Genomic DNA, 19,419 nt, shown 5'->3' on the forward strand with positions numbered 1-19,419 from the left:
GCCATTGCAGAGAAGTTAAAGTAATTCTTTGCATCAGTCTTCACTGCAGAGGATATGGAGGAGACCCCACTACCACATCATTCTTTTTAGGTGACAAATCTGAGGAACTGTTCCAGACTGAGATGTAGAGGAGGTTTTGGAAAAACATGATAAATTAAAGAGCAATAAGTTACCAGGACAAGACGATATTCACCAAAGAGTTCTGAACACTACTAACAGAACTACTACCTGGGTTAAATCGCTTAAATCAGCCACTGTACCAAATGACAGGAGGGTACCTAATGTAATGTCAATTTTTAAAAAAAAGCCACACAATTACAGGCCGGTAAGCCTAACTTCAGTACCAGGCAAACTGGATGAAACTATAGTAAAGAACAAAATTATCAGACACACATAAACATGATATGTTGGGATAGATTCAATTCTCTGAGGGAGTCAACAAGCATGTGGACAGGGGTGATCCAGTTGATATAGTGTTTGTGGACTTTCAGAAAGCCTTTGACAAGGTCCCTCACCAAAGGCTCTTAAGCAAACTAAACAGTCATGGGATAAGAGGGAAGGTCCTCTGATGGATCAGTAACTGGTTAAAAGACAGGAAACAAAGAGTAGGAATAAATGGTCAGTTTTCACAATGGAGAGTGGTAAACATAAGGGTCTCCCAAAGTTTTGTACTGGAACTTGTGTTGTTCAACATGTTCATAAAATGATCTGGAAAAAGGGCTGAATAGTGAGGTGGCAAAATTTGCAAATGATGCAAAATTCCTCAAGATAGTTAAGTCCTAAGATGAGTGCAAAGAAAGATGAGTGCAAAGATTCACAAAGGAATCTCACCCAGCTGGGTGACTGTGAGACAAAATGACAAATGTAATTCAGTGCTGATAAGTGCAAAGCAATGCACATTGAAAAATGTAATCCAAACTACACATACAAAACTATAGGGTCTAAATTATCTGTTACCATTCAAAGAGATCGTGGAGTCATCATAGATAGTTCCCTGAATACATCCGCTCAATGTGCAGCAGCAGTCAAAAAAGCTAATAGTTAGGAACCATTAGGAAAGAGATAGATAAGACAGAAAATATCAGAAAGACACTCTATAAATCCATGGTACACCCACCCTATGAATACTGCATACAATTCTGGTTGCCTCATCTCAAAATAGATATATTAGAATTGGAAGAGGTACAGAGAACGGTAACAGGAATGATTAGGGATATGGAACACCTTCCATACAAGGAGAGAGAAAAAAAAGACTGGAACTGTTCAGCTTAGAAAAGAGACAACTAAGAGGGGATATGATTGAGGTCTATAAAATCATGAATGGTGTGGAGAAAGTGAATAGAAAAGTGTTATTTATCCCTTTCCATAACACAAGCACTATGGGTCACCAATGAAATTAATAGGCAGCTGGTTTAAAACAAACAAAAGGAAGTACTTCTTCATACAACAGTCAACTTCTGGAACTCACTGCCAAGGAATCTTGTGAAAGCCAAAAAAAAAAAAAAGTTAAAAAAATTAGGTAAGTTCATGGAGAATATCTCCATAAACAGCTATTAGCCAAGATGGCCAGGGACACAACCTCATGTTCCAGGTGTCCCTAAACTTACAACTGCCAAAAGCTGGGACTAGAAAACAGGTGATGGATCACTCAACATTGTCCTGTTCTGTTCATTACCTCTGAAACGTCTGGCAATGGCCACTGTCAGAAGACAGGATACTGGGCTAAATGGACCATTGGACTGACACAGTATGGCCGTTCTTATGTTCTTAATTTCTCATGGTATCCTTAAAAGACCTTATTGTACTAAGTGTATATATTATTGTGGGCTGTGATCATGTGTAACCTCTCTGGGGGCAGATGTGAGATTTGGGAATTCAAATGACTACACTGAAAATGTGCTAGACATGTATGGACTTTGGGACAATAAGTGTTAATTGGATTTCCTGGGCAATCCCTACGGCAAGGATAATGCAAATTCCCCAACTCTCGTTATGCAAAAACCAAGACTTTTGAAGCTATGCCCTGAGAAGACGGTTTGTCTGCCAATTACCTGTTACACAAGACCACGATTAATGGCCCAAGCTGTATATAAAAAATGGCTGATCTGCCCAGTCTGGGTTCTGGTTCTAAGATGGATATGTACTCGTAACCACAAGAAAACCCACTTGTGGCTTTTGAAAGCCGAGCATGAGGTTGGAATTGAGGGTGACCTCTGGTAAGCTTTTTAGCATGCATGTAGTTTTTTTATTGTTTTAATGTTTTCTCTGTAATGCTTCTACCTCAAGGATAAATGTGCTTGCTTATAAGGAGCTTAAAACTGCAGGCAATACACTAGTCATAACCCTCCGAGGGAAAGCAAAGTGAAGACACAGGCCTTTTGGGCAGTCTGGCTTGGTGGGGATATCCAAGTGTACAGCAGGGAACTGTGCAGCCTTTAAGTCCCTGGTCAGGAGGGAGAGAGATGTGGGTTTCCACCCAAAAGAGGTAATTACTGAGAGCCAGAAGCCTGAAGTCAGTTCCCTTCGTGGATCATGGAGGGGGAATATAGGTGTAGATGCCCTGAAACTGGGGGATATAGCTAATACCCTGCACTGTGGATGTTATACAGATATGACTACAAAACAGACTGACAGAACTCAAAGGCAACTTTGACAGTTGGGATATAGGCCAGATTCTGTCACCCTGACTCATGCTTAGTAACTCAGTAGGGTTACATTTAGAGAATGGTACTAATCAATATGAATAATGGTGGCAAAATCTGCCCCAAAACAAATAGTCACATACTAAAGAAATTGTGGATAGTGATGCATTACTGCTTTCCTGAGACACAAATAATGAAAACCTCTTCATGTTCCCTTAAATGGCCACAGGTTCTATTTGTGCCCCTCTCTCAAGACCTCAAGAAGTGACTAGAGAATAGTTGAGGTATGTGTTGGCTTGGGTTTTTGTACAGTATTTTCAGCACAGAGCATCTGTTAAATTGTCATCTTTGCCACAGAGATGAGTGGCTGGAAGTGTGGTCTGATGTTGAATGCATCTTTACCAGAATCTGACAGCTCCCAGCTGGTAGAATAGCAGGGGAAATCTTACACTCCCACTATTCTTATTGGACCCATTTTGTGGTTAAATGTAGAGATTTAACCTCCAGGGATGTCAATTTACTAACTGTTATGATTATTACATTAATTTTAAAAAGTTTTAAAAGAAAATAAAAAACAGTATAGTTTTCCAGCAGAAATAATTTTGTATCCAACTATGCAAAACAGAGATTACAGAAAGATACCAGCAACATCTACAGTATGTAGACCTACATATTATCACAAGTAAAAACCTAGTAAAATAAAGCTAAATACCTGAGACAAACTGGGAACAGTAAAGTCCATGAGACCCAAGCCATTACATGAGTACATTTCCAAAGCAACAAGAACTTTTGTGATTGGATTTTGTCCCTCGCCATTCTGAGAAGCAAGAAATGTCGCATTTATTCCAAACTTTATGCATATATAAACATTATAAAATAATGTAAAATCAATAAGTAGAGAAAGGATATATTTTAACTATGTTTGGGAATATATATGTAGAACTCTCATTGGCATTAAAGGGTCATTTAGCTACAAGAAAAACTGTTACCCTTCTGTTTTTTACTGTGTCCCTAAAATGTAAATTTTGATAGTTTTTATATATTTCATTTCATTCATAACTCCTGTCAAATCAAAACTCCAATAGTTTCAATATGAAAGAGATTATGAATATGAATACATATGCTACAAAATTCTGAAATCATGGTTTTATTAGATATATTTTATTTTTGTTTTTATTTAAAACAGGCATTCCCATTGAAATACATCAGCAAGAACATAAATTCAAATTAATATTAATTATATAATGAAAATATGATATTATATATTTATTGAAATATGCTTGAGGTCTCTTAGCATTTTATAACTCTATAAATGTATATCTTTAAATGATGGTGTAGTTATGATGTCGTCATATGACAGAGTTATCACTAATTATTTCTTGTAGCTAAAAACAGAAGGTAGAAATTAAATAAACTCAAGAATGTCATTTCTACACCCCATGCAAAAAACTAGTTGTCCTTTGTAATGTGTTAATGGGAACAACTAAATCTTATTTTCCATATTGCATTCAAAAAGTGTACATGTTATATGTATTCATTTTTCACATATGATTTCACAGAATCTATACCTCATCATCAGTTCCAAGTTTATGCCAAATTTGTTGCTGAAGTAACTGTTTCGCTTTCACCCAGGTAGCAATGATCTGTTGTCGTACAGCAATAGGTACCAGTTCATTAGGTATGTTTCCATTTGTCAAATTCAGGGCAAATTCACAAACCTAAAATCCAAGAATAAAATAAAACTTAGAACATGAATCCATAGCCCAGCACCTGTTATGAATACAATGCATTCCTCAGAGGGTATGCTGAGAATACCACATATCAATCTATCTGTCTAACATCTCTATGAGGCAACTGAGTCAAAGGCTAAAGGCTCCAATTCTCCAACTTAGGCACATGCTCACGTTCTTTACTGAGCACAGCTCATGTGTGTGTATGGTGGGGAGAGGTTTTCCCCCCCTCCAAATATAGTGGTTTGATAGGAAACAGAGCAATGAGAACTTTGTACCTCTAAGGCCGCTTTAATATCAGGGAGTCCATTTGGATCCACGGACAAAGGTTGGACAATGTTTGTTTTTTCAACCCCCCTTATTGAGGGCCTTTTACTTTTGTCTGTTGCTGCGTCTATCTTTTTCTTCTCACCAGTTTTCAAAACTGAATTTGGAATCCAACAAAGAATTAGGCCTCGAGCCAAAGCATTACATAACATCACCAAAACAACAGTATTTCTGAAAGACAAAACAAAAAGACTAAGTGTAAGAAACATCTCCCTAGAGCAAAATAAAGATTGCACAGAAAGATGATTAACACTTCTCTAAATTCCAAGTTTCCCTTGGAAAGCAAACTTATGAAACATTTGCAAAATAACCCTAAAGAAGCACTTTCACATTGGAGAAAAAGTTAAAATATACTGAAGTTAAGCTTAGATAAATTTAGCCATCATGTTTTTTCATAATGTTCTTTCCAAGGTGTTCTACATTAAGATCTGCCATTGCCTCCTGGAAAAAATTCTATTTATGAAATGTTTTGTCTATGTATCAGTTCAAGATTTTTATTATTCCTCTACACTCTCACTTGTATTGATAAGAGTATTTGCACAAAAACATTCTTGTGTCGACTCCTCTTACGTGAAATCATACTTCTTTATTTGTAACATTGCATTAATTTCCACAACAATCAATTGTTGAGTTGCAGATTAGCAACAGCTGTAGCAGATATCCCTTCTGGTAAAGCATAGATCAACATCTGACTGAGGTATCTCACAGTAGCTATGGTGCCCTCATTATTAACTTTTCTTTCCCCGTTAATGTGCATTTTACATAACTACATAAGGGTCCTGGCAAAAGTGACTCCAAAACAAGAGATGATTACTGCTTCCTTGGAATACTCACTAATCTGACAACATGAAAAAAATGTTCTTCTGTGTAGACTACTGGAGACAATATTAAGGCACATATTGTAGAAAGTGAGTACCAGAAGTAGTAAAGGGAGTTTAATTTTTTTATTTGACTTTTTGCCATAAGTCAGGCAGCCTTTTTTTCTGCCACCTGTGGTGGTGCATAGAGTATTGCTACTGTCAATGATGGAGTCCCCGTCATCATTGTTGCATTCTTCCTAAACGCTAGCAGTACTGGGATTGCCATATTCCTCATCCAAAATTCCATCTCTCCAATAATCAACAGCATCCTCACTTTCTCCATATCACTATCAACAATATCTGTTTGTTTTTATTGAAAAACTTTCTTCTGGGTCTCCAAGATTCTAAGTGATTAGCTCAAAACTAAGAATGGTAACTACATAAGGTGCTAGTTAGAGTTAAAACATTTTTGCAAAGAGATTGTACAAAAGCTTTAATCACTAACTTGATGTTTCCATTCTTGAGTTTTCAGTTTGAGTGGCAAGATGGGATTCTTTATACCAGATCTTATAAGAGAAGATATTCCTACACTGCATTCCTCCCCTTATCATGTTCAGTGAAGTCTGACTGGGATCTTTATTGATACTAATTATTCAGTCTTCAGTAATGACTTAATGGTAGTTACAGGTTTATGGATATCCCCTGGACTGCAACCAACTACTGTTTGTTTTTCCTTTTCCTTTCTTTCTCTCACCCCGTTTTAAATTTTACAAAGCTTTAACAGTAGTAAAAAATAATAGACCACAGTTGTTTTGATTATTAAACATTTACAATGAATATAATGTATTAAATTTGAGAGAGATGCACATCAAGTGAATACATTTCAGGGCATCCTGCTTTGGCAAGACAGTGCGAGTAAGCTTTTCCTTTTGATTAGCCACAGTAGCCCTGCTGCTATTCCAAACTAAAAAGACCATATTAGCTTTGCATAGCCACTCTTTAATAAGGTTTAAACTGGGTAGATTGAATATCACACAGTGTTAGACTGGGGGACTTCATTTTTAAACCAACTAATCCACTATACCATCTCAAATATCCATGCACAAATCAAAGCAAATAAGTCCCAATCAAATAAAACACTAACAACATTTTTTTAGTGCTACTGGGATATGGCACAATGAAAAAGTAATTTACTTTTAGAATTTATTTTTAGCTTCATAAAAGGCTTAATAGGAAAGAGAAAGGTAATAAATCAAACACAACCATCATACTTACCCACTGTGTCCAGTATTCTTGATTGCACTGAGAAGACTCTGCAGGGACTCAACAATCTCTCGCTGTCTTCCTGAAGCTATAAGATGTTTATTGTGATTTAAGACATACACCACTGTGTTGTGAACAATCCAGGCCTCATTCAACTCTTCTCCCATTTCTGCAGCCCGCAGAAAGTTTTCCATAGTATATTGGGATAAGTGGTCTACCCAGATACTATAAAATTAATATTAAGAAGCTATTATTCCAAAACTACAAAACCAAAACGAATATATTGTAAGAGCTAGAATTTACAAGCACTCTTTCTTGATCCAGCAAAGCATTTTTTAAACATAGCATTTCGTATGAAATTTTCTAGTTGTTTGTTTGTTTGTTTTTTAAATAAGAAATAGATGGGGGGAGGAGAGAAGAAGGAAAATCAACATAAGGAACATCAGTCTCCAGGACACTAAAACGCTACTGTCATCCAAAATAATGCAAATAGCGTGTTCCATAATCCAAATCTAATGTCTTATCCCCAGGACACCTTATAAAGTGTACATGAGTCCATGCCTCAGTCCCAGAGCTCATTACAAACTTCAGGTTAAAACTATAATTGAATATAGATTTTTAGTGTCCATTTAATTTTCCAGCACATCCCTAGCTTGCCTATCTGGATAGTTAGGTTAAAGTGCACAGGAGGGCACCTCAATGCTGCACATCTATCAAGAATTCATAGATTTTTATGACCAGAAGGGACCATTATAATAATCTATCTTGACCTCCTCCATAACACAAATCATAGAATCCATCCAGTAATTTCTGCATCAAGCCTGTAACTATTGTACTTTCTATACAGCAGGCTCATAATTACTGTTGCCTCTAGGTTGAGCACATGCATGGAAGCGCATCCTGCTGGCAGGTGTTGGACATAGCTAAGTGCTTGCTGCCTAGGAAAGCATTCTCCCACTACTTCTAGTGTCACTGGTCTGGGGACAGTGGAGTGAAAAAGCTTAACTGCTTGGCATGTGTCTGGAACTGTCAAGGACATTTTGGTGCCACATGACACACATCTTTGTATTGCCTTCCCCCCCCCTTGTGCCATATAGTTGATTGAAAATGAGGAGTAAAGGAACTGATGTAAAACTATCTTGGAACCACAGAACTCCACAGAGGGGAACAGTCCAAAATCACTTGATAGCATGAAGACGACTGTGGAGAATTCTACAGCAGCACAGTTAGCAAGTAGTTTGGAATCTGCAACAGCATACTTCTAAAAATTATTCTTTGCATAGTAGACCACAAATTACAGTATAAACACAAGTATCCTCAAAATAACAAAAGGACAGATGAGTTCAAGGTCAAGATAACGGATGTACAGAAGATGTTTCTGACACCTATTGCCTATGACATAGGAAAGGAACTAAGGCTGGTTTGGGACATGGTTCCTTTCACCAAACACTCTAATCCATGATGGGCTCTACCTGTAGCCAAATGCTCACTACTTTCTAGTTGCAATCGTGTGGCACCAAGGCGCATATATTCCTAAAAGTAGAACAACTTTTTATCCTGAAGGAAGTATTACCTAATCACAGAGGCTTTAAGCTTCAAATCATGATGAAATTGAATGTGGGTAGAAGTATTAGCATCCCTTAGTTGGTGTGTCTTTAATTATTTCTTTTTAGGTCCTTTAATGAAAGTTTTTCTTGAGAGCATATTGAAATAAAGAAAGCCAGAAGATGCCCTAATGATTTTAATAAGGACCTACCACATCCGTTAGCTTCTTCAGGATCTATGCTAATTTATCTGAACTGAGAGTGTCCCTCCACTACATGAAAGATTGCTGAGCCACTCTGACCTTCCTGCAGCAAACCTGATACATGGTGCCCGGAACCCCCAAGCAGTATTTTCAGTGGCAAGGGTTCACAATGTCATGTCCCATGTATCAAACATATTTTTTATTTAACAAATGCATGTCTCCATGACTTCTAAAACATCCCCAGTTGTTTTGGAATTCTTTGATTCATTTTTAATTAAGATTATAACATTTTTTCCCAAGTACTTCAGGGTAATACAATAATAAAACAAATCTTTTAACTATAAAATCAGTTTTAAGGATGCACACTCCACCTATTAATCTAAAGGCAGTATAACTCAAACTACAGCTAACATTTTTATACAGCGTTATATGGCCACATGGAATCTGATTGCTTGATTCGTCTGACCAAAACATTTCATTGTTGTTAATTGTATTACGGTATGCCTACAGCCCCCAACTGAAATCAAGATCTTACTATGCTAGTATAGACAGACAGCATAAGACACAGTCCCTTCTGCAATAATCTAATTACACAAAACAGACAAATGGTGGGATGGTACAAAGAGAGATGCAGCAACTTACCCAAGGTCATGCAGCAGGTAAATGGCAGATCTGGGAAGAGAACCAGCTCTCTTGTATCCCCTACTACGGGCCTCTTTCCAAATCTGCACACTAGTCAAAATATTTTTAAATATTCACCAGTATCAAAAATAAAAGCAGATTTTCTGCTGTCCTCTACTCCCTGTGCATTGCTCAGGCAGTACAAAGGGAGTAGAGACTGGTCACAAGTCCCCTATCAAGCATACATCCAACAGAGTTCCTAAGTCTCTCTCCTGAAAACTATAGGAGAAGGGGGTGTGAATGGGCATGAAGTGACCAAGGAGAGGTAGAGAGTTAGTATGGCTGAAGTATTCCCCAACTGGTGGATTGTTCCCTGGGGACCATAGTCAACTGGCACATTGGATTATCCCCTGGGCTGCTCTAACCTGTGATTGGAGCAGGGAAGAGAATTAGAGATAAAAGCAGGATGGCAGCAGTAAACCTGTCTCAAAATCCCTCGCTCCTTTCTCCCCCATCCATTTCTTTTTAGAAAGGGCTAACGTACTGTATTCAACTTGTTCCTACCACTAAGTTGCAACAAGTACTAGTATTCTCAGGGCCATGATGTACCTCCGCATCCTTTCAGCTGACTACTGCATCTTCTCCTTTCATGTTCAATAGCAGCCAGCACAAAGGATCTTGCAGCACATTGGCACATTAAAGACAGTGATTTCAGATACTCAACAGGAAACCATAATTTCTGCAGCAAATTATCAGTCTACAGGATCAATGTGTCAGTCCAAGTTTTTTTTTTAAAAAAGAGAACAGAAACAGAAGAAAGGGAAGGAAATGAAGGAAAGAAGAGGATTTACTCGGGATATATTTGCTAGGAAATGGTTACTCTTCACTCTCAGTTTTTCAGAGTATAATATATAAAATTTGTAGTGGAAATTACTGTCCCTCAGCCTAAAACTTTCAGAATTACATAATAATATATTAAAATGAATGATGATGATGATAATCTTAACTTCTACAGAGCTTTCCATCTGAGGATCTCAAAGAACTTCAGAAAGGTTGTCTTGTTTTCTACCTCAGTACCCATTCCTTCATTATGGTGTCATGATAGTAATGCCATGGTCAAAGTTCCATTTTAAAACAGATGATAAATGTTTCCCTACACAACCCCCTCTAAAAATATTGGGAAAAAATCTGTTTTACTGACAATTTCTCTTGTGCAATCTATGCCCAAAGGTGAACTTTTCTTTTAAAGTTTGCTCTTAAGCAGACATCTATTTTTGAGGCAAGAATTTTTAAAAAGATGTTTTTTCACTTTGATTTTTATCCTTTTTAATGTCTAATCATAATTCAGTACCAACTTACTTTAAGAAATTCCATGTGCTTTTTTCATTAATTCTCAATGAGTATGACCATATACGTTTTTGTTGTTTTTCCCCCCGAAGTTTGAATGCCAACTTACTAGTTATTAGAGGTGGCCTTCATGAACATTATAATCTCCTTGAAAGGACTTCAGTTCCAAAGGTAAAGTTTACTACATGGACCCCTTTCTCCCCTGATTTTACACAGAAATAAGTAACTTAACAGTATTTATGGAGGTGGGAGAAAAAAAAGAAACCTGAAATTAGTTTCTCCTCAATTCACTCCCCTTGGGCGGAGGGAATAGAGAGGAAGTTTTTTCAACTTAAGTCATTCATTATGTATTTACATAGATGCTCAGATATTATTATTTGGAATTTTAACAGAAAATTTTCTGAGTTTTGGCAATTATGTTTTTTTTTTTTTTTTAACTATGAAATCCTATTTTTGTAAATGGACACCAGAAAAAACAGTAACTTACCTTTTTGTAACTGTTATTCTTCGAGATGTGTTGTTCATGTCCATTCCAAGCAGGTGTGTGCGCGCCGCATGCATGCCAGCCGGAAGATTTTCCCTTAGCAGCGTCCGTAGGGTCGGCCCTGACACCCCCTGGAGTGGCGCCTCCATGGCGCTCTATATAGAGGCCCGCCGACCCTCCACCCCCTCAGTTCCTTCTTGCCAGAACTCCGACAAAGGGGCAGGAGAGTGGGTATTGGATTGGACATGAACAACACATCTTGAAGGACAACAGTTACAAAAAGGTGAGTAACCGTTTTTTCTTCTTCGAGTGATTGTTCATGTCCATTCCAAGCAGGTGACTCACAAGCCTGAGTTTAGGCGGTGGGGTTGGAGTTCACTGCAGATTGGAGCACTGCACGGCCAAAGGCTGCATCATCTCTGGCCTGGTGAGTGATGGCATAGTGCAACGTGAATGTGTGGATTGTGGACCACGTGGCAGCTCTGCATATTTCCTGTGTCGGGACCTGAGCCAGGAACACTGCTGTAATTGGCAGGGCAGGCACGTTGGCCTGATTGTAGCATTCGCGGATGCAAGCCGTGATCCATACGGAGATACGCTGTGAAGAGACTGGGAGCCCCTTCATCCTGTCTGCCACAGCTACAAAGAGTTGGGTTGACTTCCTGAACGATTTGGTTCGTTCAATATAGAATGCCAGTGCCCTGCAAACGTCCAGGGAATGAAGCCTTCGCTCCACATTGGATGAGTGTGGCTTAGGATTGAACACAGGGAGAAAAATGTCCTGACCCATGTGGAATTGGGAGACCACCTTAGGAAGGAACGCCGGATGTGGCCTGAGTTGGACTTTGTCTTTGTGGAAGACAGTGTATGGAGGCTCGGACTTCAGTGCTCTGAGTTCCAACATCCTCCTGGCCGAGGTGATAGCCACTAGGTATGCGACCTTATATGAGAGATATAGCAGAGAGCACGTAGCCAGGGGCTCGAAGGGGGGCCCTGTGAGGGCGGAGAGGACCAAATTGAGGTCCCAAGCCGGGGCTGGTTATCGAGTATGTGGGAACAGTCTATCTAGGCCCTTGAGGAAGCGACAAACCAATGGGTTCGCGAAGACTGAACCATCTTCAGCTCCTGGGTGGAACGCGGAGATGGCCGTCAAGTGGACCCGAACTGAAGAGAGGGAAAGTCCTCGATGTCTCAAATGAAGCAGGTAATCCAGGATGAGAGGGATCGGGGCGAGCAATGGTGCCTGTCCCTGCTGTTCGGCCCAGATGGAGAAGCGTTTCCACTTGGCCATATATGTGGCCCTAGTGGAGGGTTTTCTGCTACCGAGGAGGACTTGCCTGACCTGCTGTGAGCATTGCATTTCCACCGGTTTTAGCCATGGAACATGCAGGCTCTGAGGTGGAGCGACACCAGGTTCGGGTAGCAGAGGTGGCCCCGATCCTGTGTGATCAGGTCTGGGAGCAGGGGCAACATGAGGGGCGCCTGTATGGACATGTGCAGCAGCGATGTGTACCAATGCTGGCGCGGCCACGCCGGTGCTATTAGTATGACGCGAGCATGATCCCTGTGGATCTTGAGGAGTACCCTGTGGACCATGGGAATCGGGGGAATTCGTAAAGCAGGCCGCCTTCCCACAAGAGGAGGAAGGCATCTGTTAGAGACCCTGGACTGTGCCCCATGAGGGAGCAGAACCGTTGACACTTCCTGTTGTCCCTCGAGGCAAACAGGTCTATCTGGGGATAGCCCCAGAGACGGAAGATTGAGCGTGCTACATCTCGGCGAAGGGAGCACTCATGACCATGGAACGAGCGGCTGAGGGTGTCTGCCAGTCCGTTCTGCACCCCCGGGAGGTAGGATGCCATCAGGTGAATTGCGTTCTGTACGCAAAAGTCCCATAATGCAATGGCTTCCCGGCACAGGGGAGAGGAGCGTGCACCCCCGTTTGTTGATATAGAACATCGCCGAGGTATTGTCCATGAGGACTGCAACACACCTGCCCGCCAGGCGAGATTTGAAGGTCAGGCAGGTGAGACGCACCGCCCATAGCTCCCTGACTTTGATGTGCAAGGAGAGGTCCTCTGGGGACCAAAGGCCTTGGGTCCTGAGATTCCCCAGATGCGCCCCACACCCCAGATCCGACGTGTCTGTTACCAAGGATAGGGATGGCTGGGGGCTGGCGAAGGGTACTCCCGCGCAGACCTCCCGTGGGTTGAGCCACCACTGGAAGGAATCTAGCACCATTCGGGGGAGTGTCACCACAGAGTCCAGCACGTGCCTGGCTGGTCGGTACACAGTCGCTAACCAGGACTGAAGAGGGCGCAACCTGAGCCTGGCGTGGCTCACCACATAGGTGCACGCAGCCATATGTCCCATCAACTTGAGGCAGTTCCTCACTGTGGTGGTCGGGAAATGTTGGAGACCGAGAATTATGTCGGACATGGACCGGAACCTGGACTCCGGTAGGTATGCTCTGGCTTGCGTCGAGTCCAGAACTGCCCCTATAAATTCTATCCTCTGGACGGGAGATAGGGTGGACTTGGCCTCGTTCAGCAGGAGGACGAGCTCGAGGAAGGTCGGTCTGATAAAGACCACTTGAGCCTCCACCTGGTGCCTTGGAGTGGCCCTTGATGAGACAATCGTCCAGGTAGGGGAACACCTGAATTCCGTGCTTGCACAGGAAGGCTGCCATGACTGCCATGCACTTTGTGAAGACCCCTGGGGCCATTGACAGGCCGAAAGGGCAGAACTGCGAATTGGAAATGGGCATTGCCCACGACGAATCTGAGGTAACACCTGTGTTGGGGGATTATCACGATATGAAAATACGCGTCCTTCAAGTCGAGGGCGGCGTACCCGTCCCCTGGATCCATGGAGGGAATGATGGAGGACAGGGAGACCATACGGAACTTGAGCTTCGTTACAAACTTCTTCAGACGCCGCAAGTCCGGAATGGGTCTGAGGCCCCCTTTCACTTTCGGTATTAGGAAATACTGGGAGTAGAAACCCCTGCCCCTGAGTTCCTGAGGAACTTCCTCCACTGCCCCTACAACGAGGAGGGACTGCACTTCCTGTATTAGAAGTTGCTCGTGAGAGGGGTCCCTGAAGAGGGATGGAGAGGAGGGCTGGTGGGGCGGGAGGGAGGAGAACTGGATAGAATATCCTTTCTCTACCATGCGGAGCACCCAGCTGTCCGATGTGATTCGGGACCAGGCACGATAGAAGGGGGACAGATGTGACGAAAAGGTAGGGTTGGTAGGATCCAGAGTCCTGACTGGTAGGTCATCCTCGACCGCACCATCAAATTTGGGGTCTAGGCCCCGATGGGGGCCGTGGCTGGCAGGCCGACTGGCCGGAGGGCTGTTGTTGCCTCCTTCTGCCGTTTCTGCTCCGCCTACGCGAGGCCTATCTGCGGTTCTGGGACTGGTATGGCTGCGGAGCTGGCTGCGGCCTGACTTGCCTGCGTTGGGTGGCTGGGGTGTGCAGGTCCAGCGAGCGTAGGGTAGCCCTTGAGGCCTTTACGCTATGGAGCCTCTTGTCCGTCTTTTCGGAGAAGAGCATGGGCCCCTCGAAGGGGAGGTCCTGGATGGTCTGTTGGACCTCATGTGGAAGGCCCGAGACCTGAAGCCAGGCTCATGTGGAAGGCCCGAGACCTGAAGCCAGGCTCCCCGCCGCATAACCAGCCCGGCTGCCAGTGTGCGGGAGGCTGCATCTGCTGCATCCAGGGCTGCTTGGAGGGATGCCCGGGAAATTAGCTTCCTCTACCATACCGGCTCACTATAGGCTGTTGGTTGGCTATACGTAGTTGCAGACCCCCTGTTGAATACACCTTTCTGCCAAAGAGGTCCAACTTCTTGGCCTCCCTGTTCTTCGGTGTAGACCCTTGGAACCCCTGATGCTCCCTTTGGTTGGCCGCATCCACAACCAGAGAGTCCGGGGGAGGGTGAGCATACAGGTGCTCATGGCCCTTAGAGGGTACAAAGTAGTGCCTCTCCGTCTTTTTGGCCGTAGGGGCCAACGAAGGTGACGTCTGCCACAAGGCGCGGGACGTATCAGCTATCGTTTTGATCAATGGTAGGGCAACCCTAAATGGGCCCAAGGGGGCCGGGATGTCCACTACTGGATCCACATCCACCTTGATCTCCTCCGCTTGGATCGCCAGGCTCTGAGCAGCACGCTTAAGTAGCTGCTGAAGCACCCGGTTGTCCTCTAGGGCTGGTGCCGCTGAAGTTCCCGCAACCGCCTCATCCGGAGAGGAAGAGGAGGAGATCACCTGCAAAGGGCCTTCCTCTGTACCCTCAGTCTCTGCGGGGGCCTGTGGCACACGGTGCTGGGGTTGCGTGGCCGGTGCGGATGCAAGATGCGGCACCGCAGCTGGTACTGGGGTTGACACCGAACGACGAGGCGTGCTGGGCGGTGCCTGCGGCGTCGGAACCATGGTCCCCGCCAGTGCCGGTGTCTGACTAGGGGGTGCTGGGTTTTGTTGGCCTGTCGGACAGCGGTGCCGGTGGAGACCGACGCAGACCTGGAGCGCGGGCCGTGTACCTGTCCCAGGGTCTGATGGTAGGCCCAGGGAGTCCAGAACGGCCACTGGGAGGGCGGTTGCCACTGTTGCTGCCACTGCGCCGGGTAAGGTTGTTGGCTCGCCTGTGAAACCGACCTCCTGCTCCTCGATCTACTGGAGTGGTAGGATTCTGCCTCCGAGTCCGAGGTCTCCGAATAGCAGGACTGGGGGGGGGGAGCAGTATCCACTGTTGCCGGGGAGCAGTGCCACGGGGCCGGGGAACGCTCTCTCTGCGCTGGTGCCGCTGGAGCGGCGCGGGGCGGGGACTGGGGCAACATCATGGCCGGCTTGCCCCTTGATTGGATCGGGGGTCGGGCCGTGTTCGACGGCTCTTTCCACCGGTGCGGGGAGGCCGGCACCGGGAGGCTTAATAAATCAGAGGCCGCCTCGAACGCGTCCGGTGTTGATGGGAGACGCACATCCTCGTTGAGGTCCGGGGATCTCGACCGGTCTGGACTCGACCGCACCCCCACCGGGGCGGGAGTCAACGAGACCTTGGGAGGATGCGGCTGTGGCACGGCTTGTCCCACCAAACTCGTGGACGCCGCCGCCCTTTTAAGGTCCTGGTGGGGTGATCGGCCCCTCACTGGCCTCTTCTTCTTCGCGGGCACCGGAGATGGTGATCGGTGCCTTACGATTTTCTATGTCCTGATTCTCTCCGGTGCCGGGACTTAGAGGTCTTAGACTGGGCCTCCTGTCTTGTTAGTGGTGCCGGGGTGCTGTGCACCGAGGATGAGGTGCTGGGCGCCGGATCGGCAGGCTCGGGGTCCGAGTGTGGCCGTAAGGCTGCCTCCATCAGGAACACTTTGAGTCTCTGCTCTCTGTCCTTAAGGGTCCTGGGACGGAATCCCCTGCAGATACTGCACCGGTCTCTTTGGTGGCTTTCCCCGAGGCACCTTAAGCAGGAAAAGTGCGGGTCACTGTTTGGCATAAACTTCCCGCAATCCTTGCAGAGTTTAAACCCTGGGGATCCGGGCATGCCCCAGCGGGGCGACGAGTACGTTGGGGGAAGCCCCCCAACAACTATTAACTATCTACAACACTAACTCTAAACTATGAGAGAAGAAACAACTATATACACTTAAACGGGACACTGCTATGCTTGCTGCAAGAGTGAGCAAAGTTCCAACTAGCCGTCACCGGTGGTAAGAAGGAACTGAGGGGGTGGAGGGTCGGCAGGCCCCTATATAGGGCACCATGGAGGCGCCACTCCAAGGGGCGCCAGGGCTGACCCTACGGACACTGCTAAGGGAAAATTTTCTGGCTGGCGTGCACGCGGCGCACACACACCTGCTTGGAATGGACATGAACAATCACTCGAAGAATTAACTTTAGCTTTAAAGAGTTTTTGTGTGGCTATAAGCTTCTTAGGTCTGACAGTTAAAACGTTCATTGCAAGAGTGTATGCCAGTAGCTGTTCCATAATGGAGCCAACTCAGCAATGGCCACTTAAAACCTTTTCTTTTAGCTTCTCTCTCTTTTCCACTAGAATCCATGCCTTTGAAAATGAACCATCTAATAACAATGGATTTTATTTTAAGAAGTAACAACTTTTGAAAATATCTTCATGGTGTGATAATCAAACAGAATTTGCCAAAGGACCCAGGGTTTGGTACAGATTAAAGAAAAACACCTGTATGTTATCCAGTCTGGATCATGTTCAGGAAGTTTGGAAATATATCCTGTGGGATGCTGGCTTGTATCTTCAGGTGGGACAGCATGATCATTCAGCTGAACACCCTCCAATCTTAACAAATGAATAGTCGCCTAGAAATATATAGAAAACATATATATGAAACTTCAATTTCATCAAACCGTATCACATTGAAAAGAGAGACTGGCTTCTGCTCAAGTCACAGTCTCCATTCTACACTAAAATATTAGCAGCACAATTTTGTCAAATACTCTGTAGACATATAGCAATATATCATAAAACATATTAAATACAGTCCTTCAAATTCCTTAGATCCTGCAGAATGAATTTAACATAATTCCTGTAAACCGCCCCCCCCCCCCAAAAAAAACCTTTATCTCAGTGAAATTTTAAAGCTCCAGGGCTCTATGGGCAGTTGTCAAAAATTTGCAATAAAATCACTGAGAAATACATTATCTGTACTGACAGGGAAAACATTAGTATACTTATTTTGAATGGAAACTTCTTAGACAGTAGCTTCATGAAACTCTAAATTTTTTTTAGTTTCTCTGCAAACACATTAATTATTGTTTACAATCTCTAATAACTGGCACATCATTCCTTAAAATGAATGTATACCAGCACTGTAGATAAAGCCAAGGATGGAGGAGACAAAAAATGAATATCACAGCTGTACAATTTACTAACCTCTGCATTAATGAATCTTATTTCTGCTAATGTTCTGAGTAAATCTCTTTCAAGAGAGAATGATTTAATGGGCACGGATGATTCCATTTGTAGGCTGCCACCTCGATTATCATCCATCACAATTGTACTAGCTTTCTTCTTTTGTACTAAGAGAAAGGAAGCTTCACTTATTATTGTTGTTATGTAAATCAGAAAGACTTTTTACTTTACTCCTAAATAAGAAAAATGCCTAGTTACATTAAAATCTATAAAAGGGATAGAATGAATTCAGATTTAAAATTGCTGCCTTCAAAATCCTTATCCATTACAGTTTCCTGCGACTGAAAATACCTCTCTCCAGGCAGTGCCGGGAGAAAGGTATGTAAATCAGTTAGATGGACGGTGGTGTAAGTGGGACAGCATGCAGTGGCCAGGAAATGGCAGCTTTAAAGAGTCTTCACTAGTCAAACCAAGCACCTTTCTCACATTTCTGGATTGCTGACATGAAGCTGTGACTACAGAAAGCACAGGGGGACAGAAGCAGCTCCTTTGTGCTTCCACTTCTTGCCTCCTGAATCTATCATTCTTCCACAATTGGGTCATATAGGTTAGACATCTTTGAGTGCTGACAAATTACAGTTTATTACTTTTTCAAATTGGTTAATATTAGGGTTGCTAATTTTCTAATTGCAGAAAACCTAACACCATTGCCCTGCCCCTTCCAAAGGCCTCTCCCGTTCCCTGAGGCCCCACCCCCACTCACTCCATCCGTCACTCGCTGTCCCCACCCTCACCCATTTGCTCATTTTCACCGGGCTGAGGCAGGGGGTTGGGGTAAGGCCAGAAATGAGGGGTTCAGGGTGCAGGACAGGGCTCTGGGCTGGGGGTTGAGGTGCGGGAGGAGGTGAGGGCTCCGGCTGGGGATGAGGGATTTGGGGTATAGGAGGAGGCTCTGGGCTGCGGAGTGGAGCTGAGGGGTTTGGAGTGTGGGGTGAGGGCTCCAGCTAGGGGTGTGGGTCAGAAGTGGGGCTGGGGATGAGGGGTTTGAGGTGCAGGAGGGGGCTCCGGGCTGGGGCTGAGGGGTTCGGCATGTGGGAGGGGGCTCAGGGCTCGGGCAAGGGGTTAGGATGTGGGAGGGGGTGAGGGCTCTGGCTTGGGGTGCAGGCTTTGGGGTGGGGCCGGGGATGAGAAGCTTGGGGTGCAGAAGGGGGCTCCGGAGTGTGGAGGGGGTGAGGGCTCTGACTACAGATGCAGGTCTGAGGTGGGGCTGGGGATGAGGTTTGGGGTGCAGGAGGGGGCTCCAGGTTGGGGCTGAGGGTTATGGAGTGAGGGACGGGGCTCAGGGCTGGGGGTACGGGAGGGGGTGAGTGGTGCAGGCTCCGGGCAGCGCTTACCTCAGGTGGCTCCCAGGAAGCGACCAGCATGTCCCTCCGGCTCCTAGGGGGAGGGGCCAGCCAGGGGGCTCTGCATGCTGCCCCCGCCTGCAGGCACCACCCCCGCAGCTCCCATTGGCTGCAGTTCCTGGCCAATGGGAGCTGCGGAGCCAGCACTCAGGGTGGGGGCAGTGAACGGAGCCC

At 44.7% G+C, this 19,419-nt stretch overlaps 1 protein-coding gene across 1 annotated transcript in view; it reads right to left on the bottom strand.

Annotated features, from left to right (window-relative positions):
- CFAP46 (cilia and flagella associated protein 46) overlaps positions 1 to 19,419 on the bottom strand; it is a 177,034-nt gene that overhangs the window by 104,827 nt on the left and 52,788 nt on the right. Inside the window, exons 17-22 of the mRNA XM_065408178.1 lie at positions 17,864 to 18,009; positions 17,156 to 17,289; positions 6,775 to 6,987; positions 4,651 to 4,870; positions 4,211 to 4,360; positions 3,355 to 3,459 (exon numbers count right to left, since the gene is read on the bottom strand). Coding sequence (XP_065264250.1) covers positions 3,355 to 3,459; positions 4,211 to 4,360; positions 4,651 to 4,870; positions 6,775 to 6,987; positions 17,156 to 17,289; positions 17,864 to 18,009 — 968 coding nt within the window. The remainder of the gene's footprint in view (positions 1 to 3,354; positions 3,460 to 4,210; positions 4,361 to 4,650; positions 4,871 to 6,774; positions 6,988 to 17,155; positions 17,290 to 17,863; positions 18,010 to 19,419) is intronic.

The sequence above is a fragment of the Emys orbicularis genome, chromosome 7, assembly GCF_028017835.1.
Source record: "Emys orbicularis isolate rEmyOrb1 chromosome 7, rEmyOrb1.hap1, whole genome shotgun sequence".
Classification (NCBI taxonomy): Eukaryota; Metazoa; Chordata; order Testudines; family Emydidae; genus Emys; species Emys orbicularis.